The sequence below is a fragment of the Macadamia integrifolia genome, chromosome 3 (genome assembly GCF_013358625.1).
Source record: "Macadamia integrifolia cultivar HAES 741 chromosome 3, SCU_Mint_v3, whole genome shotgun sequence".
Taxonomy (NCBI): Eukaryota; Viridiplantae; Streptophyta; class Magnoliopsida; order Proteales; family Proteaceae; genus Macadamia; species Macadamia integrifolia.
Genome location: NC_056559.1, coordinates 36,519,856 through 36,542,820, shown reverse-complemented (window position 1 = coordinate 36,542,820; position 22,965 = coordinate 36,519,856). Strand labels below are relative to the sequence as shown.

The 22,965-nt window shown below is 36.7% G+C and overlaps 1 protein-coding gene across 4 annotated transcripts; it reads left to right on the top strand.

Annotated features, from left to right (window-relative positions):
- Positions 1-15,828: 15,828 nt before the first annotated feature.
- Positions 15,829-22,423, top strand: LOC122074501 (scarecrow-like protein 1). Of its 4 annotated transcripts, XM_042639353.1 has the most exons (4): positions 16,069-16,427; positions 16,583-16,649; positions 20,343-20,760; positions 20,836-22,423. In XM_042639353.1, the coding sequence occupies exons 3-4, from the start codon at positions 20,493-20,495 to the stop codon at positions 22,290-22,292; spliced, it is 1,725 nt and encodes a 574-aa protein (XP_042495287.1). In that variant the 5' UTR covers positions 16,069-16,427; positions 16,583-16,649; positions 20,343-20,492; the 3' UTR covers positions 22,293-22,423. The 4 variants fall into 4 exon arrangements, with proteins under 4 accessions (XP_042495285.1, XP_042495287.1, XP_042495286.1 ...); XM_042639351.1 differs by lacking the exon at positions 16,069-16,427 and adding an exon at positions 15,829-15,914 and having other exon boundaries at positions 20,343-22,423; XM_042639352.1 differs by having other exon boundaries at positions 16,071-16,343; positions 20,343-22,423.
- The last annotated feature ends 542 nt before the right edge of the window (positions 22,424-22,965 follow it).

The window sequence follows — 22,965 nt, the reverse complement described above, 5'->3', positions numbered from 1 at the left end:
GATTGATGCATATAATTTGTTCTTCTAGTTCACCATGCAAGAATGTTGTTTTCACATCAAGTTGCTCTAACTCCATATCATGCATAGCAACTAAAGCAAGTAGGACATAAATAGAACTATGCTTAACAACAAGTGAGAAAACATCATTAAAATCAATTCCTTGTACCTGACTATAGCCCTGTGCAACCAAACGTCTTGTACCTAGCATCTTCAACACCTAAGGCAGATTCTTTCTTCTTGAAGACACATTTACAACCAACAATTTTCTTCCCTGTTCTAGGCTTGATAAGCTCCCAAGTCTGATTTTTATAAAGAGATTCCATCTCCTCATTCATGGAAATCAACCATTTTGTAAAATCATTTGAAGTAAAAACTTCAGAATATGTTGCAGACTCACTATTTTCAATTGTATCTACAACAAACAATGCATAAGCAACAAATTCACCATGCTCATGCTTTTGCGGTTGTCTAATATTCCTTCTTGGTCTATCCTTGGCAATGTTGTACCGCTCTTCTTCTTGATTCACTTAAGTATCATCTCCTTCAGTAAAAGTAGGCAGTTGTACTGAAGTAGATTGTGCTTTGTTTGAATATGAACCAGCAATTTCAAACTCCACCTTCTCTCTAGATTTTTCTTGACCTTCATCACAATGAACAGGAGCTTCTTTCCTAAGATGTAACATAGCAGATTCATCAAAAGTAACATCTCTACTAATAAGAAATTTTGGAGACTTTGGATTAGGACACCACAGCTTGTATCCTTTCACTCCAGATCCATACCCAAGAAAAATGTATTTCTTAGGCCTAGGTTCCAACTTTCCTTCATTTACATGTGCATAAGCAGGACATCCAAATACTTTTAAATTTGAGTAGTCTGCAGGTTTACCTGACTAAACTTTTTCTGGAGTCTTGCACTCAATAGTTGTGCAAGGAGATCGAATCACCAACAAAGTTGTTGTGTTAACTATTTCTGCCCAAAACTCCTTACCCAATCTTGCATTTGATAACATACACCTCGCCTTTTCTAACAAGGTTCTATTTATACGCTCTGCCACTCCATTCTGCTGGGGTGTTTTATCAATTGTATGGTGTCTTGCAATACATTCATTTTTGTAGATCTCATTAAAGTCACCTTCACAAAACTGCAGATCATTATCGATTCTCAACCTTTTAATTTGTTTCTCGATCCACTTCTCAAGCAAATTCTTCCATTATTTGAAAGTGACAAATACTTCATTTTTTTGCTTCAAGAAACCTTCCTAAAGAAATCATCAATGAAAGTAAGCAAGTACCTTACACCAGCCCCCTTTGAAGCAACCCTGGAGGGCCCCCATAAGTCTGAATGAATGTAGTCCAAAGTTCCCTTGGTCCTGTGAATAGCAGTACTGAAACTAACTCTTTTCTGCTTCCAAACACACAATGCTCATAGAACTCCATTGCTCCTATACTCTGACCACACAACAAGCCCCTTTTACTTAATGATGCCATCCCTCTTTCACTCATATGGCCTAACCTCATGTGCCATAAATTTGTGACATCTGAGTCAGACATAAATGATGAAGTTGTTGCAATAGACCCAGTGACTGCAGTACCCTGCAATACATACAAACTGCCAACCTTGATTCCTTTCATCAACAAGAGAACACCCTTGCTGATCTTCATGACTCCACCTTCAGTTGTATACTTGCACCCATTTGAATCAAGAGTGCCTAAACTGATGAGATTCTTCTTCAAATCAGGAATATGCCTGACATTAGATAAGGTTCTAACAATGCCATCATATATCTTGATATTGATCGTTTTCATTCCAATAGTCTTATAAGAAGCATTATTTTCTATCAACACAAATCCGCCTCGAACTGATTCGTATGTGGAGAACTATTCACGATTGGGACACATATGGTAAGAACAACCAGAGTCAAGAATCCATTCATCCTGTGATCTAACTTTGTCATCAGTCACCAAAAGCATATCAGATGCACTCTCATCTTCAGCAATACTAGCTTCTGCAGAATCATCTCTTTTCTGTTGATTTTGAGCACCACCACCTGCCTTCTACTTATTTAAAAACTTATAGCATTCAGATTTAATATGCTTCTTTTTCTTACAGTAATTGCAGGTCAAATTCTTGTGCTTAGATTTTGATCTAGTCTTCTATTTGTCACCATCTGAACCTCTTTCATTCGTTCTCCCTCTAGCTACCAAACCAACACCATCAGATTTATTGGTAGAAGTCAATTCATCATCAATCTTCTGTTTGCTTTGTAGATTCGTTTTAACATCCTCAATAGAGATTGTCTCTCTACCATAAATCATGGTATCCCTAAAATGCTTATGAGATGGAGGTAGAGAACATAACAATAATAGGGCTAAATCTTCATCGTCTATTTTAACATCTATCATTTTCAAATCAGCAACAATAGAATTGAACTTAGATATGTGGGATTTAATAGAAGTACTTTCACCCATATGAAGGGTATACAGTTGTTGCTTCAATCTCAACCTATTGGTGAGGTAGAGATTTTCTAACTTCACCCATAACTCTGCAGCCGTTTTCTCTTAGAGAACTTCCTATAGAACATCATTCGAAAGACACAACTGAATAGCTGAAAAGGCTTTATCATCCAAATTGTTCCAATCATCATCAGACATAGTTGCAGGTTTCTTCGCCTTCCCAAATAGGGTTTTCTTCAAACTCTGCTGCGTGAGAACAGTCATCATTCGAACCTGCCATAAACTAAAACTAATGTTTCCATCGAACCTATCAATATCATATTTTGTTGAAGCCATAGATCGAAGTAACCCAAAGCTCTGATACCAATTTGTTAGATCAAACACCAAGAAACATGAAAAATAAAGAGACAATAGATCCGCATGACACAGAGATTTAGCGAGGTTCATACACCAGGGTGATGTGCTACTTCCTCGGGCGAAGAAGAAGATGTTTCACTATGCAGAAGAGAGATTACACCTAAGTAGCGGCAAGAAAACTCATCCTGAAACTCTAGCTCGAAAACCCTAAAATACAATGACTTTCTCAACAAGCAACAGTACATTATATATATTCCAAGTCGCGGGTCGCAGTCGATCTGGTCAAACCATACCGCGGGGGTTACTCCCTCGCACCCCCATACGAGATCAGTGATGGGCTCTGGGCTTGGGTCTATTGGCCCAACCCCTTTGCTTCCATCACAGATCTCAGAAAACTTCCCATTCGAGTCGCTGCCAGAATATGTCGGATTGAGTCAATCTTCAAAATGGGTTAAGAATTCCAGACAAACTTAACACAAGGATATAAATAGATAACCATACTATTTCAGTCACGTTTTGGCTTTAACCAATGGGTCATTGGCTATCTCAGTTTCGTTTTTTTTTTTTTCAATTTGATTTCATTGATTTCAATACTTTTTTAGCTGTTGATCATTCCATGCAAGGCAATGATTCACTATAATCGGAAAGCATATTAATTGATTCAAGAAAAAGTTTGTAAATTTCCAAAACCCTAATTTGTGACGAGGCTTTTATAAATTGTTTAGTATTTAAAGCACTTGCAGAGTACTTGAGACATGTTTTTATTTTGAGCTAAAGCTCTAAAAATTTGATGAGCACCTCATCTCAAATACTAAAATTTGAAAATCCAATGCATTAATTAACTGCCGAGATTACTCTTTCAATTTTACATACTTCAGTTATATAGGAGATATAGATCTTTTTTGAAAATAAATCAATGGTTACTCTTACTTTCCACAGAACTGTATAGTGGCAAGGCATGCTGCTCCTACTTGAACTTCAATGGTTTGAAACTCTTTTCCTTCATTTATATCTTATGAGTTTGATTGGGGCCTTCAACGTAGGTCTAGATGTCTATTTATGTAATTTTTTATTGTCTCTCAGCTTTGAGTTTCTGTCGTGCTAATGGCCAAGCCGAAGGTGGAATAAAGACTTTGAAAGATTTTTTGTAATTCCCCATTTTCCTGATTTATAATTTACTAAAAAAAGAAGAAGAAGGTTATAATGGCAAGCCAAGCCAGCCAACTCAGATTAGTTATCAAACCTGTTAATGGCCCAGATGGGGACCTGTGTTTTGAGAGGAGAATGGCTCATGGGATCCACCAACCCAATTCCCAACTCAACATTAATGTTGATGATTTGATGCCATTCATCTATAAAACCATATACCTCAACTGATTGCTACTAGAAGTCCTTATTCGTTACATTGTTACCGATGACAGTTTATGAAGCAATAATAAGATAATTGTCTGCATCAACGCGCAGATATATGCTTGCTCCACCTTTTAACAGGGAGATCAATTCTACTTTATAGAAAGACAATTGCTTGCACCATCAACTACTTAGAGGTGTCAACTATTGTTTAAATGTTACTCTAACTATTTCTTTAATTGCACTAATGACAAAATGATAAGAATCAACTCAGGAAGATCAAAGTGATTTCTTGAAATTAAAGATGGTTGGTTTAAGAATTCACAACACAGCTGGATAAAAATAGCAAAAGAAACACCTATTTAAGGGATCCCTATATATATAGCGGTAAGATGCATTGTAATAGAAAGAAACCTTAATTCCATAAAAGCACAAAACTGGCCCCAATATAAAAGTCCCAAAAATTCAATCTAGGAACAAGACTTAAAGTACATGCATACAGAATAAGTTAGGGTCGACCTACATGCCCTATTTTAACCATTAAAAATCGTTAAATATATTAAAGAAATAAGAAATAAATATATATAGGATAATAAAGGTCTGGGCATGCCAATTTAGTGCAGCATAAAAGAAACTTTAGGTAGCCCATCTACTCAGGAAGTATAAGATGCAGATTAGATAAGTGAATATTAAACGATTTCTTAACCGAATAAGATTTTATACCCCACGAAAATTTCTACCTTAATTTCCATCTGAACAACCTGAATTTGTATCAGCGATAGCTTTTGATGCATTATATATCATATAATAAATTAATGAAAGGAAAAAATAGATACAGAATTAACATCTAGGAAAACTCAAAAAAAAAAAAAAAAAAAAAAAAAAAAAAAAAAAAAAAAAAAAAAAAAAAAAAAAAAAAAAAAAACCTTCGGCATTGCCCTAATGCATTTACATATAACCACCATAATTAATGGCACAATGAAGTGACTACCTATAGTTTCATGACCAGTGCCAGTGCCAGTGTCCATCAATCTGGAGATTCCACTCCCAATCAACCGTACCAAATACCAATAACTAATAACCTGGAAAATGCACCACATAGATTGGCTTATCGCCTACTAAAAAGTTCAACGTAATTCAAACATGGTCCGAAAAAACAAGTTCGCAAGTCATGGGAATATCTAATTTTCTTTCCATAGATGCATTCAGAACGATGCCCAATATCAGCAATTTAATTGTAACACATTAGCGGTTGATTTTTTTGATTGATTATATACAATATTATTACTTAACACAAACGAGGGTTGAGGCATGAGACCAAGAAATTACCCGGTGAGGGGTAGTCTCTTTTAGTATGACATCGGCTAGGGGAGAGGTTCCTGGGCACTTGATAACATTGGGTTCTCCTTACATGCATGTGAAGATGCATTTTGGGCTTTTCGGTCGGTGGGGTGGGGTGGGGGGAGACGCCCAAAAAACAAGAAGTTGAGGTGTGAAGCCAAGAAACTACCCAATGAGGGGGCATGTCTCCTTTAGGTCTATAGGTAAAAAATGACAATATCTTGGTATGATTAAGGGACCAGGGCATTACATAAAAAATTGATAAATTTTTATAAGGTTACCCAAGATTCTTTAGCAGCTCCTAGTTCTATGTATATGTCATGTAGATCGGAAACTTGCAACATATCATACTAGTTAAATGTTCTTAGGTAACTGAGAGTTGGTTGATGCTATTACTTCCTAGCTATTGTATATTCAAGGTGCCTATATTTTAAACATTGCTTTCATTTATTGCAATTCAAGACTGCCAAGAAATCACTAATTAAAGATACCTCAAAGCAAAGAAATTAATAAGGGTGAAGGATTATATAGTGCTATAGCTTAAATAATTGAACGAAGAATTGATGCGGAGAGGTTCTGCATTAGGGCAAAGATGCTGAAAAAATATCTTTGTGTGGAACTTACATTTGACCATTAGAGCAAAGATGCTGAATTATATACAAAAAAAAAAAAAATTTTCTGAAAAACTGAAAATTTGACATAAGCAGAACTACCGATCAAACGTCATATCATTCATGGTTGATATGGAAATTCCCCACCAATGGAATTATTTTTTGAGCCGCTAAGGGTACTGTGAGTTATGGCCAGGTAGGGTAGTCATTTCACCCCTCCTCATGTCTAGGTGTAGAGGTCCCTCTCTAGCAGGAAACTTATTATAGTCCTTCTATGGTCATGGAGCTAGCCAAGAGATTTGAAATAGTAGCGTTAGCCTACCGAGATATTAACTTTCTTGACACAATTTCTACATTCATTCATTCATTTTATACACTGGTTTGACTAATACAACCATCACACTTTTTCGTAGACAGAAAAGGAAGAAAAGAAAAGTGTCTCTGAAAGATACGTGCATTTCTGCCAAAAAAAAAAAAAAAGATAAGATGTGTTCATATTAGGTTGATAGTAAATATTTAACATTTTGACAAGCAGGGAATCCTATATTACTAGAAGATAGATCTCAATATGAAAGGCAATGGTTATTATTGCGATACTAGCAACATTTCAAATTAATTTCAATTTGGAGTACCAGTATACGTGTCCCTTAATCTTTACAATAGCCACAAGACTTCACAGAATAAATGGGCTGGTGACTGTAAATTTCATAAAAAAAAATAATAATAATAATAAAATAAAAAGAGAGAGAGAGGGGGGTTTCCTAAAAGGCAATGTACCTCCTACGCCAGCATGGGGGCCAATATGAGCACATATGGAAGCACCAGCAGAGATGAGATTTCCACCTTTCATGAGGGGTTGGGTGTCATTTTGCCCCCATTGTGTCTGGATGTAGAAAAATGGTTGTCATAGTCAAACACAGGAAAGGTGAAATAACTACCCTGCCCATTTGAAATGAAAAATCTGATCGCTATGGATGCATTTGTGCTTGATCTCATTAGCCCTCTTTTTGGTGCGAGAACACTAAACAAAATAAATTCTACAATGAAAATTAACCCCTTTAACAATCCTATACTACTGTAAGTTCATTCTCTTGTGTGCAAGATCGTATATATGCATGCATGCATGTATATATATATATATATATATATATATAATGTGAATATTTTAAGGTGCCTATTATTGGTAGAAGCTAGCTAAGATTAAGTAACCTTATCAACCAATCTTCGGCTTAGTGGTCACATATTAAATTAATGAGATAAAGGACCATGTTAGTCTGATATAGGCAACACTAGCGTTGGGGTCAATGGGAGGGCATGTGGGAGTATCTTTAGAATATCAAGGGACAATGTGGTCTTTTTATACTCGTCTATATTTAGGCGTAAACAACACCAGACTGACAGAAATCTTTCTTTCTAAATTAATAGAGTAGGGCTTTGTAAATTATGATCTCATTTTCACTTTCTCTTATGGCAAGAGCTAGTTTTATGCCAATTGCCTCAAGTTCTCCATCTCATCATTAATAAATCTCTCTGACCATGAAAAAATCTGTTATAGAACAGAAATGATGACACTCACTCTCTAAAAAAAAAATAGCGAGGGAAAACAAACATTCTTTCTTGGGAAAGCTTGAGATGGTCCTGGTGCTAATGTGGATAGAGAATTAATGTACTACCACACATTATTGTCATTCCCAATTGTTCAATATGGTGAGTCTGACATAGAGGAACCCCAAAATGAAAAATCTTCTTATATGTGTTTGTAAAATTATTTATTTATTTATTTATTTATTTTAAAGGATCTATCCAAGAAGACTTTACTCATGCACACTAGAGGGGCAAGGAGGAATGATAGGGAGGGTGGTGGGACACAATAAATATACAGTCACACCCCCTATGTGACAAGAATCGACTACTGACCTCTTAGCGCCTGCTTTTCAAGTAGAAGCTATATTTCAATACGCTAAGCATTGGATCCACATAATTGGGTCCTCTTAATTGACAATATAATAGATTCAGGTAGTCCTTATCGTTAAAGTATGATTGCTGAAGATCTGAAGGATCAATTTCATCTTTCCAGTATCATTTTTCGCCCAAATATTTTCTAATCAGTAAAACTCAAAATTATTTTCTTATACTACCTTTAGAAAAACCCACCAAATGTCTCTCCCGCTTTCTCTATCTCATGAATTACAACAGAAAGGTTTGAAATAGCTTTCAAACAGTAATAAATCATAAGCATTTCAGTTGCTTACACAATGCAACATCCGTTTTCCCACTTTGTCTTATTCTAATGTAAATCATAACAAAAAACTCAATTTACCCAATCAATTACAAACCCACATAAGTTGTTAGTGTACGATGTCTTGTATTCCATCATAGTTTAATCCAGGGAGTACTGGTGCAAGCGCCTCGATAGCCAAGACGGCAATTGTGTGCTTTCTGGATTAGGGTTTTTAACTATATATTTGTAGCGAGGGTTTCTTTCTCTATAATACAAGTACTACTGAGAGGTGTGGGGACGAGCATTGTAAATCTATTCTCCATTGATAGTGAAACAGAATCTCATCTCACTGAAGACGTAGACAATCTTGTCGAACCTCGTACATCTGTGTGCATTGTTTGTTCTTATTTTTTTATTATCTTTTGCATTACGTTTCCACATAAGCTACAACTATCACACTTCTGCCTCACCCCTCACTTTGTCACTGTTTCAAGATAATCCATCTTTCTCAACCCCACAACCTATTTTGAGTCTTGACACCAGCTAGTACACACTTGAAACATCAAGAAACCAATTTTAAAGTTGATATTTATTGGGTAATTAAAAATTTTGCAATTAATGTTGAAACTCCATATCAGCACTTAAATGGGTCCCTTTCCCTATTCCCGTAACTGTCCTATTTCCAACTAGTGTAACTCATTTAATGCATTTCAATTTTCTTCCATGGTAATGGTTGTTTCTGGTGCTGGCTTCATTAAATATTCTTCCCTTACCAAAATAATAAATAAATATTCTTCTATTATTCCTCTGTGGGAAATCCTCCTCCAACAAACACATCCTCTTTCTTATCCAATGTTAATCCTCTTTCTTGGCTTGGCTATTTATTCCCTGCGTATCTGAACTAACACTAATTAATCCCAACTAAAATATTTAGCTTTCAAGAAAAAATAAATAAATAAACATTTAGCTTTCCATACAAGGGTCAAGTACTTAAACGAATCTCGATCAATCCTCCGGCAACTATTATGTTTAATTGTCGATCCCATACGGTAAGCGATTCACATATCTTAATTAATTGCATTAGTGCCACAAGATCATGAGGATGATGTCTTAGCTACTCCTAAAAATTAATTAAAGTTTTTAATTAATGAACCATCGCTGTCCATTGTAAATAATAATTATCCAGATTGCCGGATTTGCTTACAAAATCATCAACTTAACAAACAGGAATTGCTATTACGTGGTCTGATGGATCATCTTAATCTTAATCGGAGAGTAACACACACACACACATATATATATATATATATATATATATGACAATAATCAAGAGAGGGAGGGGGGGATTAAATTTCAGTCAATATTGGCTGAGGTGGGGAGACACTAGCTAGCTAGGTAGTAAGTCTCAGTTACTTGCTACGTTGGTCTTCAACGAATTTTTGCTGTGTTATGTCCCAACTACCATTAGTTCATGAGGGTGGCTGGAGTGGACAGACCGCATCTAGATAGATATATCGATCGTCGATCAGTTAAAACTATCTCTATCTCATGATTAATTCTCAATATTAATTGTCGATAGATATCCCAATTGGATGGAGCCATTAATTAATATAAATCACACGCAATTCTACCAACTTAGACAACCATGTACTATACACTCAGCTTTATGTGCTTAAATGTTTTTTCTTAGATCGATTGTCTTTAATTGGTTTTAATTCTAGCTTATAAATTTTAATTAAATCATGGGAACAAATCTATTAAATTGTTGGTGAGCTAATCCACACACTTCTACCCCCCCCCCAAACAAAAAAAATCTAATACACACGTTTACTGCAAAATAATTATTAGACTAAGAAAGACCTCCCATGCACACTATAATATTAAGGCGGCAGCTTTGATCTTGGTCAAGTTACCCAATCGGAGAATTTCTCTAAGCGGGTCACCTATTTCTATTAGGTGGGAGTGTGATTGGGAAATTATGACTGTTGGATATTGGAAGTAGTCATTTAAATTTTCCTATTAATTTTCATACTCAAACTCAATCAAATTAATACATACCTTCCTTTATGTTGGTATGCATCTAAGTGTTTGGACTTTGATTAGGATCCTCTCTAGTTCAAGGGGATTGTTGGAGAAGATGCCAGTGATGGTTCTCTCTCTCTCTCTCTCTCTCTCTCTCTCACACACACACACACATTGGTCCCTCTCCAGCACTCTCAGGCTAGAGAGGATCCAAATCCTATAAACTATTATTGGCCCTCCTGTCTAGTAGGTTTGGGGGAAAGTATTTCTGGCATTAGTTGAATATATTAACCACTCATTAAAGAAAAGAAAATGTGAGTCTCTCCTATTTTTCGATGCTTTATTTTGACACTTGGTTAATTTTGTTTAAATTTAAACTTGACATGTGAGCGGAAATCCTAAGGTTCACCAATTCACAAAATTATACCTCTATAGCTGCCATTAGTAGAACCAAGGCCCACCTAGAAACACTACGCCCATAATCTTTTTATTTTTTGGTGAATGAATAATTTATTAAGGGAAAAAAAAAACTCGACTACAGGAAACTCAAAAGATACAAGTATACCCTATCAATAATCTCCAATCCAATAGACTTCCAAATCTGCTGGATGATCCAGCTTCTTATGTTTCTCTTCCACCAAATATGATAAATGATAACATAAAAGACTAATTTGTGCATTGAGTGACAAAAGTTTTTCCCTTAAAGTGCTTCTGAATACAAGCCCATTCTCAAGGAAAAGGCTGAATAGCTCCAACAGAAGGCCAAGATCGAAAGAGGATACATTCACATACCAATTGGGAGAAGAAAGAAAAGAATAGATGGTCAATGTTCTCAACGGAGTTCATAAAAGCAGCAGTTATATACTCTGATAGTTATCTAAAGAAGCAAACTAGCTATGAGTAGGCAAAGAATAAAATAAAGCCCTCCAAGAGATGAAGATGAAGCTATGACGAGGGATCTTAATCAGCTAGTTCCCGTTTTCCGTCACAGTTAGCTTTAAAATTGCATGGAACTTGACTAGCTTGGATTTTGGAGATAATGATGGGCTAGACCTGGGGCTGGGCCATGGCCAGGCTGAGCGTGAGATCCATCTTAGGCCAGCATTTGTGCAAAAAACCTACAAAAGCCCGAAATAAAGAGATATGCAGCAAGTGGTGATCTATATGGAAAGGATTTGTTACTATGAGATATCATTAATATACAGTAACTACATGCACATCCGATTATATGAATGTATGCACTCGTGGATGGATGGATGGATGGATGGATGGGCCATTACATTTAAGTACATGCACATCCTGTTCAATTTCTTCTGGTGCGAGCATATCCTGTTCCATGAATTTGCAAATAAAATTAAGAAAAGACTGATGTATGTTGTTTTCGTAGGTTGACAATTAGCCTAGTGGTTTTAATCAAGACGACTTGCTCATCGGTGGCATGGGAAGTCACCTCTAGTGGTGTTTTCTGGCTGACATTCAGCCTAGTAGTTTTACTGATCATCGGTGGGGATTGAATCGCTTATAATTAACCCAAAGTCTCACTCGTGAGGAATCGCCTAATGTTTTCTGGTTATATAACACTCAAACCTTTAATTCTGCAACTCAACGCAACAGGCCTTAGGTAAACTACGATCATAGGTCCACCTCCTCTCCTGCCAATTGTTATTAAATAAATAGTATAAACGCCCGAAATGTCACATTGAGGTCCAACCCAAAATTTTAAGGTATTAGACAAAGATGGCGGTAATTAAATTAAGACACATGCAATCAAAATTCTAAATAACGGATGTGAGATTATACTTCTATAATTCTCAACATCTTAATAATACCAATATTTTTGTATGCACTTCAATCACCTTGAAGATGGATAGTGACATGGTATCAAGAGAAGGAAGGAGGAGCTTGTTTTGCAATTGTAGGATTTCAAGACTTTTATCTATTTACATTTATAAGTATGTCGATCACTGCCAATATATCTCGATATGGATACCTAAATTCATATTTAGAGGTGAATATGGTGGAGATGAAAAGTTGTTTTACAGAAAGGCCCGAAAATGTGGGCTAATTGGCACACCGTTTTCCATAATTTGGTAACACAAAGTCGCATTAGGTGGGAACGGTATCTATTTAGTTACCTAATAAGTAAAGATCAAACTTGATATATAATATATATTTTGCATTTAATCAGGTAAATGTAACCATCAACCGTTATGATTTTCTCTCACTTTACTAATTTACAATAGGCTGAATAACTTAGATCGGTATGGGTCCAGAGTCTCCAGACCCTTGGAGGTTGGGTATATTAATTGATTCTTGTCAATTCTAATTCCAAGTTAGGCACACCAAACCCAAGACTTCTCAAAAAGTCTTACAAGTTGAAGAGGTTTGGTTCACATATGTATAGAGGAAAAATAAGATAAGGGCATTTATGTCAATAGCTAGATCAAGTGCATATCAGGCACCGTACATGCATCGTGCTTATACAGGTCTCCGGGACTCTTGATTTATACTTGTCTTCCTTTCACACTTTCTTATATATCATGGTGGGGTCATCGTGGGAATGGTCTCACAGTCACAGAAAAAGTTGCCAAAAAAAATGCCTCCCTGGAAAATGATGGTGACGCTACAGGTATCATGGGCAGGATGAGTCGATCGTTCCAAACATGACTTTAGTCAGCGGTTTGGGCAAGCAAGAGGCGGTATTGACTGGGGCTTCAAGTCCTAAGATGGTGGCAATGGTGACCAGGTAGTGGACAAGCATGGGACCATGCACCCAATAGCTGATGTTCTTAGTATCTTTAATGTTCCGTGTTTTATCTAGGGAAGTGATTTGTTTCACCCATCTCCTAATTATGATAATCCTATTAATGGTATGTGAGACAGTCTTATTAATTCCATTTCCTAGTTTTGGATAATACGTATCCAAACCTTTTGTTTATCATATCTTCTATCTGAATGAATTTCGTTTTACCAAAAAAAAAAAAAATTCTCTTCTCACTTCTGTATATAATAGATCCTTTATATCTGAATCATGTGATACATCCTCTTATGCTCTCATTTGCTTGACGTGAGAGATTCTATTCCATAGAGACAGCTTGATGATTCCCTCCTCATAATTATGATATCTATCCTATTAATATTAACGTGATGATTCACAATGATGGGATTCTTCTTCATCATGTATGAATGAAAACTAAATCCTTAAAATAAAGAGATGAGCAAATCAAAGAATCAGTGACACAGAACCAGCAAATCCACGGAGTGAGAATGAGATAAGGCCAAACTATTCTGCATGACATTGATAGACCTTCCAAATTGCAACATTCTCTTGAACAAGCAATCCATAGTTTCAAGAAACAGGATAAAATTGGCCAATTCATATCATAGTCAACTAATAAGATCGATCCTAATTCCAGCTGATTTAGCTCATTCGATTCACCTTCACGAAAATGGATTACCAATGGTTACTTGGCTGTTACCAAGTGGATCAAACCCGGATAACAGCGAAATTTTATTCAATAATTTGGATTCGGATAGCGGAGAAGTAAGAGGTTAAATGCAGAATATCAGTTTTTATACACTTCAACTGGGGGCGGTCCATTGGATGATTGGAAATTTCCTAGAATTAATTCTTGGGTTTACTCATTACCCCTCATGGGAAACCTTTGACTTTCTAATAAAGTTTAAAGATATGATGCTGAGGATGAAACAGTCAACTTCACTACGTGACCCATACACGTGTCCTTCATTATATATTTTTTTGGGATATCCTTAATAAACCAATGAAACACACATTGCGTAGAGTTTCACCTTATAAGTTAGTCACAGATCATGACCATCCCTAGCGTTGGTGGGCCTGAATGCCTGAGGATGGTACCACTGATCGAGGGGTTTATATTTATCGGTTGGCAAGGGCCCACTTTGTGCCTATGTTGCTCGCAGGCAGGAGATAAAATCTTTGAGATCATGATATGATATGATGCGATGTGATGTGATGTGATGTGATGTGATATGATAATTCAAAATGAAAAAAAAAAAAAGATTTCATCGGATAAGATGCAATATATTCACTGCCAACACTTCATCGAAAGAATGAGATAAGGCTGTGTTTGGTAGCCAAGAAAAGAAAAGAAAAGAAAAGAAAAGAAAAAAGTACACATTTTGTACTTTTTTCTTTGTGTGAAGAATTTTTCTTTGCACTTGGTATGTCTTCACCCAAGAGAAGATTCTCCTTTTCAAATTCAAAATTCCTCTTGGGAATTGTGAAGTTTTCTTTTGCTTCCCAAAAAATTTTCTTGCCAAAAACACAAGAAAACATGAGAAAATATGAAAAAATAATAAGACAAAAAATAATGATTACACAATGATTTCTTATGTGTCTATCTCCTAATTAGTTTATTCACGTTTAAAACGACGTCCCCTTTTTTTGCCGTTTTAAACGCCGTTTGCCGAATTTTTCACAGAAAGTCGGTAAAAAACGGGAACGGGGCTATTTGAAGTTTTTTTTCCGTTTTAAATGCCGTACCATTTTTTTGACAGTAAAAAAACGGATTTTAAAAAATATAAACATTTTAAAATAGAAACGTTTAAAACGGGACTATTTATTTTGATTGTTATCTAGGTATTTAGAGAATTATTATGCCAATTTATGTCTATATATTGTCGTTTTTTTGACACCGTATTATTTAAATATAAACGTTTAAAACACGTATCGTCCGTTTTTTATTTTTTCCCCGTTTTTATCGTATTTGACCGTATTTTTGACCGTCCCGTTCACGTTTTGATCCGTTTAAAACATACCCGTACCGAACAATGTTTTTTTCCCGTTCCCGTTTTAACTAACAGAGGTCTATCTCCCTCTTAAAATTCAAAACTTTTTGAATTTTTTTTCTTTTCTTCTCTTGGTAGCCAAACATACATAATCTTTTTATTTTCTTACCATTTCATTTCATTTATTCTCTTCTCTTTTCTTTTCTTTTCTTTTCTTTTCTACATTCTTTTTTCCTTTCTTTTCTTTTCTTTTCTTCTCTTGGCTACCAAACATAGCCTAAGTGCGACTTTTCATGTAGACGGGAGATTATAGTGGGAAAAAAAATCAAAGAGCCCGTTTGGTATGGTTCCTGTTTTATAAATATTGTTTTGTGTGAAAAACAAATTTTTTAATTTCTGTTTCAAAATACAGTTTTTAAACGAAAAAATAGTGTTTCAAAATTTCAGATTTTTATTAAGAACGATAATTTTTTTTTTGGTAAAATGGAACAAAATTGGAAAGATGGAACTCCATTTTGGAGTTCCATCCAATCTCGTTTTTTCAGTTTTTTTTTTTCATCTTTTGTTCTAAAAAATAGAAATAGATCGTAAAACGCACCTAATAGAAGATTATGTTTCTTCTTTATGATAGAACAAAAAAACTCTAAACACGTTTTTTTTTAAACGATACCACACGGAGCCAAAGAGTAAAGATGTGGAGGGAAAGAGAAGAGATCAAAGAAATGCGTTTACAGTAATATGAAGATGAAGAATCGTTGAAAACTATTGAGAAATTTCTCTGAATCCAGGTGAGTTGTTCTCTATCTTTTGTTTCCCTTCCCTCTGAAATTCCATAGTCCTCGTGAGGATTGGATTTTCTTGGTACAGTGTCATATATATATATATATATATATATTAAGAAAATGTGAACCGTTCAGACTTCAGACCCATTCCTGAGTTTGGCAGCTGGGAGTGGGACCCCTCTGGAAGGAACTTTGCGTCCTTTTTCCTCTAACATCTTTTGGATATTATTGTTTTTCTGTTACAGATTTGGGACTTTGGGTTCTTTGGATTTCTACTCTTCATTTCACCTATTTGTTATGCTCTTTCTTGCCTTTCTGCTAACCTGTTCCCAGAATTATGTAGTATAACCTTTGCTTTGCTTTCTTTCATTTTATGGTCAACACCCAATCAAACTTCTCTTCCTTCAATGCCAAGTCTTAGGTTTTTCTCCCCTTGTGAGTATCCCTTAAATTTCATTGTTTGACTGGTTATGATCTCTTTGGCTTCCTCCTGACGCCCACCTTCTGTATTACCATTAGGTGATCTGTCTCAAAATTATTTTCCTTCTTTTTTTTTTTGGTTTCCTTGAAGCTATTTTTCTGTTTTGTTTGGTTTAATTAATCTTGTGAGGATGTTATATTTACACTCTTTTCTTCTTCTTCTTTTTTCTTTTTTCGTTTCTTTTTGCCCTCAGTTCTTCTTTTGGCTTGGATCTCTTAGTTTAACTTGACGCTTCTGGGTATCCCAACCTCAAATTTAAGGTAAATCTACATATTCCTCTAGATAAACTTGTTTCTGTTTTTATACCTATATGACTATGTCGCAAATTAGCATACAACTGAGTGTTTTCTACCCATCTCTGACTTGTTGTTCCCTCATGCCAAGAAATCCCAGGCTTTTTATCCCTTAGAACTTTGGTAATTTGGCTAATTGGCTTTACTAGAAAGGAAGAAATTTCTTTAATCTTGTTGTTCAGTCATTTTTATTCCTGTTGGTTAAGGTATTGTTTGATAGAGCTTGTCTGATTCTCCTGCTTGTGTATAAATGAATCAGGCAATTCTTTTACTAGCTACTGCTTTGAATCATTCTCTTTTTGTTTTCATTTCATAAGTTTGTATTGGTTGGTTACTTGGATATGTGTTGAAGAACCTAACTCTTGATGAAATCTTCAAGGGAAAGGAACAACTTTTGCAGACCTATTAACTTTCAACTCAACTTAGCCTTATCCCAACTATATGCGGTCTGCCTAATCAACTAGGTTTACAAACCCCACACACCCCCCAAAAAAAAAAAAAAAAGATTAAAATAAATAGTAATAAACATTGTTGTTTCTCTACATATTTAATGGAATATCAGAATATTCCGATGTCTACTGGATGAGAATTAATAATTATTTTGTGTTTGTGCTTAGTGAAAAAAGGTGAATTGTCTTATCTTTCATGAATGAAAAGAAGAATAGGTTGAACAGAATGTCCCAAAAGGATACCCATTCCCTTCCATTGGCAATTTGACCCCCATGCCTTGCAACATGAGAGAACAGAAAAGTTTTCTGCCTTCACCAGTTAACTATTTTTCCCCAACTGAAGAAACGATCTTATTCTATGATTTTCCTATAAATCTCATATGTTCTTTACAGGCATCTTTCTATTTTGATTTTGAGTGATGCTGTACAATGTTCAGTTTAGTGGATTCATAGATTGAAAAAGATATAGTGATCTATCAAAAAGAGTAATGAAGTAGAGAAGTCCCCTATGTCATGGGAAGACTGGTTAATTATTGCCCTTATATCATGCTCTTCCTCATATCTTTAGATTTTGATTGGTAACATCATTACATGTCTTGTTTAAATCTTCCTGAAGTTTGTATCTTGACATTTTGGCATGCACACCCTTGGTAGTCCAAGCAGGCAAGCATTGGCACGAACCTTCTTAGTAATCTTGGATTTTTTTTTAAATGCTTTACCTTTCCACTTGGCTAACGTCGTGCGTGGCTGACACTCATGACACATGACATGTGAGCTGGGGACCTTGGGGTCTACCTGCCCAGAGATTCAGACATGCAGATATTTGAGAGGACTATGCCGACCTGGAGAGTTTTCCCCTATAAGACATCATCATTCATCTGTTCATGCATCACACTTCTTATCTGTCCCCATTTTAGGTGTAAGCCTTGTATTTGGACTTGAACCGATTGAAGAAAATCATTCTATGATTATATTGAACAACCACTCTAGTCTGCCGGAGGTTTGAAAGTTCAAACTTAGTGAGCTCATCAAGATGATTGATCAAGTACACAAGTAACAAGATCTATGAGCTTTTCAGCTATTATTATTTTTTCTCTTTAGTTAAAGTGGGCATCATTAGGAGCTATTCCATTCCCATGTTTCATTGTTTGTATTTGCATCATATGTTATATTAAATATTTGGTGATCATAGGGACGAAAGAAAAACCAAACTAAGCTCATATTCACTTAATGGTGTGATACTAGCATCTGATTCTATTTCTGGTTGGATTATTCTGTTATTCAGAGTAATACATTGTTTAAAATGTTCCATTTGTATGGGGTTTCAGGCATGGTTTTTGTAGTCTGACAAGAGTTGGATATGTGGGCATGTGCTATGAGGAAATCCAGCTTCCTCATGGAAGAGTTGTCTAATGCTATCAGATGTAGTAGCTTTGTGACAAATAACGAAAATTTTACATGTTATAATGTGTTTTATTCTTCTCTTTTTCTTTTTAGTTTCAACTGCATATCCTTGTTGACCTCCCAATTTGTGTTTCTTCCACTGTTTATACAATATCCAGTTCATTCCATCTTGTTAAGTTGGTAGTATTTGGCGCTTCAGATAGAAGACCTTGGTTCAATACTCGTCTAAGCTCTAACAACCTAATAATAAGGCTCTGTTTGGATCATGAGAGTCCAAACAGCCATGAATTGACTTCTTTTAGTGGACCTCTGAGTCCTATTGATTATGAGATTCGGAGAACTTAGGGCCCGTTTGATTTTGTTTCTAGAAACGTGTTTTTCCTTTTCTGTTTTTTTTTTTTTTTTTTTTTTTTTTTTTTTGACTCAAAAATGGAAAAACACCCAAAAAACCGTTGGATTTTTCTGTTTCGTTTCACTTGTTTTTAGAAATAGAAATAGAAATAGAAATTTATGCTTATTTCTGTGTTTAGAAACAGGAATAGAGAAACAAGTCAGACTTATTTTTCTGTTTCTGGAAACAAGTGGGAGGGACAAAAATTGTGAAAGACCTGATACTTCACTCGACCTATCCCAACCCGAACCCATTATTGTAAACTTCTCACTATCCAGAAGCTGCGACTACCTGGTTGTGCAAAGCTCACAGTTCCGAACTGCCTTCATCCTTCTAAAGCTCATCTCCACGAAGCATACTTGCAACTCCAACGTCGTGCCTTCACTCGTGTCTTGAACCTGTCTACACTGTCGAAAACGTTTTGGGAAACAGAAAAATCAAACACCTTTTTGCAATTCGAAAAACTGTTTTTTAGCACAGAAATGGAAAAACCCGTTTTTTTCTGTTTCTAGACACAGAAACAGCTCTAGAAACAGCAGAAACAAAATCAAACGGGTCCTAAGTGATTCCCTGATTTGAAGGTGTGTCTACTCTGGAGTAAATATTGGCAATTCCCATCCATTTGGATTCTCAATCCAAACTGAGCCTAACCAACTTTCAGATTCATCCCCAGAACCTAATATATATATATATATATATATTACATTTTCAGGAATTTTTTTCTTTGTTATTGACTAACATGTGCTGTCATTTTCAACATAGTTGTTGACATCGGGAAGATTATTATTATTATTGTTTTGTGGGGGTGGGGAGAGGCATGAAGATTATTGCTTTAGGTTGTAAAGGAATCCCCTTGAGCTTCAATGAAACTCATGCTAATATATTTCATCCATCTTGACCACATTTATTCAGATAATTCATACACACATTCAATATATCTGAAAAATGAACCTGCAAGATGCACATCAACATCCATGAGCACTTACGTTAAATGCTTCTCATCAGAGATGCCAGCTTCTTGTGTGTTTTTTGAATGTCTCATTCAGCTGGGGGGCTAGATTTGCTAATCTCCAGCAGATGATCTCTTCAAGCAGGGAATGGTTAGGGACTCTCTGCTTTTGGTTTCCACATAGTGCCACCTGTGCCGTTACTACATGGGTTTCTGTGATACACCTTTATTATGCTATTTGTAGCCTTGAACCTCACCTTCTCTATATCTCATCTTCTTAATTCAAATAAAATTTGTTATCAGCAAAGAATGAAAAGGAATCTACTTACTATATAATTCCGCATACTCAGGGTATGAAAGTTAAGGATTTTCATTCATCTTTGGTTAAAGTAGGAGATGATTTTTGTATATTTTTAATCATAGCAGTCTGCTAACAATCACTTTGTCCGTCCTTTGGCTAAATCCAGGCATTCTGGCGGCTTCAGTGGTGTTGTCATCGTTCTATACCACTGCTTTACTTGCTGAGAATCTCTTACATGACAAGATACAGAGACCTGCCCAAGATTTTTTGTAGTTAATTATTTTTTAAACTACTCCTGAGTGCCTCAAAGGATAAAATGTCTTTGGTTAAGCCTGCAGATCCATCAGCCACTTCATATGGAAAATCCCAACTCTACATGCTTAAGGGCAGCAGTGACACCACCAGATTATCTTCTCAAGCATTTAGTTCAGATAAACGGAAGTTCAAGTATGGACCTGAATCTTACTGCTGTGAGAGCTACAACCAGCAGTACTTCTCTGAATCCCCTGGTGAAGATTTTCTTGCTTCACAGAATGAGTTCTGTCATCCATCGAGCACTGATGTTTCAAGGTTTTCTTCACAAGGTGTCTCATCCTATCAGCTAATGACTGGCTTAGGTTCTTCTGCTTCTGTACAGACCTCATTTGACTCTTTTGCAGCCATAGGACACCCTGATGGCTATCAATCTCAATCGTCATCAGAATACTACGGTCAGAGCCCTGAAAATGGAACATTAGACTATGAAGATGATGATATCAGGTTTAAACTTAAAGAACTGGAGAGGGAGCTCCTTAATGACAATGATGACAATGAAAGATTTGTTCTGGACCAGAGCATGGACATTGACGGTGAATGGACTGGCCCCATCAAGGATCTACTACTGCCCAACTCACCAAAGGAATCATCATCCTCGGACTCTAATCTTAGTAGCATCAGTAGCAACAAAGAGACATCCCTGTTGAATCATGTCTCAACCCCAAACTCATCTAGAACCCCAACAGCTAAGCAGTTGCTTTTTGAATGTGCTGCGGCGATTTCAGATGGCAACATGGAAGAAGCAGCAGCCATTATTGCTGAGCTTCGACAGAGAGTTTCCATCCAAGGAGATCCTGCACAGAGGATAGCAGCCTACATGGTTGAAGGCCTTGCAGCCCGCATGGCTGCATCTGGCAAATTCCTATACAAGGCTCTGAAATGCAAGGAGCCTCCCACTTTGGACCGCCTCGCAGCAATGCAGATCCTCTTTGAAGTTTGCCCGTGTTTCAAGTTTGGGTTCATGGCTGCCAATGGTGCAATAGCAGAGGCATTTAAAGATGAAGAAAGAGTCCATATTATAGACTTTGATGTAAACCAGGGGAGCCAGTACATGACACTGATACAAGCTTTCGCAGCTCGGCCAGGTAAGCCACCCAATGTAAGGATTACTGGAGTGGATGACCCCGAGTCAGTGCAACGTACAGTTGGTGGCCTAAATATTATTGGTCAGCGACTTGAAAAGCTTGCTGAGCAATTTGGGGTGCCATTTGAATTTCGAGCTGTACCAGCTAAAACTGAAGATGTCACCCCTGCAATGCTGGACTGCCGACCCAGTGAAGCACTTGTTGTCAACTTTGCCTTCCAGCTCCACCACATGCCTGATGAGAGTGTCTCAACGTTAAACCAGAGGGACCAACTCCTGCGCATGGTCAAGAGCTTGAATCCAAAACTTGTGACAGTGGTCGAGCAAGATGTTAACACCAACACTGCCCCATTCTTCCCAAGGTTTGTTGAGGCGTACAATTATTATTCCGCTGTTTTTGAATCACTCGACGCAACACTATCAAGGGAGAGTCCAGACAGGATAAATGTGGAAAGGCAGTGCCTTGCGCGGGACATTGTCAATATCGTGGCATGCGAAGGTGAAGAAAGAATAGAGAGGTATGAGCTTGCAGGGAAATGGAGAGCAAGGATGATGATGGCAGGATTCCAGTCGTGTCCACTGAGTGCATATGTGAATGAGACCATCCGAAAACTTCTGAAGCAGTACTGTGACAGGTACAAGATTAAGGAGGAGGGCGGGGCACTCCACTTTGGATGGGAGGAGAGAATACTGGTAGTAGCTTCAGCATGGAAATGAGGACCTAAATCACTTTTTTTTTTGTGACATCGGCATATTATTATATCGTGTATATTAATGCATGGATCAGGATGATAGGATTGTCTAATTCTGACTAGGTTGGAGGAAATAAGAGTTTTTTTCTTCTTGAACGAAGCTTTCAAAGTTGTAGGGGTACATGGTACATTCTGTACGACTAGAGCTCTTGGTGGTGACTAGGTTGAATGACAGAGCTCTTGGTGTAAACGGTGGGTGTTCTTTGGCCCATCAATTTAAAAACCAGTAAGAAACCAAATGGAGACATTGGGCACCTCTCTGCAATTGGCCTATGGGTTGGCCTTACAAATGTTAGGCTGAGCATCAGAATCTTGACATCTTAAAAGATGATGATAGACATATCAGTTCGATCTTCACTGCCCATCATCAATGAAAGAAGCAAATATTTGTCTCAAGTATTGCTAGATTCGAATTCCAGAACCCTCAGTTGTCGCCCTTCATAAGACAATTGGTGTTATTCGTCTACCTTTGGATCACTCTTTCCAAACCAGGTCTCCTAAGATTCAACGTCTTAGCTTGCAGCATCACGGATCCCTATCCCCTAATGACTCAAATTGTTTATATGAAGAGGATACCCACATGCTCAATTTTACATCTTCCTCATCTACAGTTAAAGGGTCGAAAATTTAGCTGTCTG

Excerpts from the sequence above, each read along its gene's own strand:
- LOC122074501 (XM_042639351.1), top strand. The coding sequence starts at position 20,493 with ATGTCTTTGGTTAAGCCTGCAGATCCATCAGCCACTTCATATGGAAAA.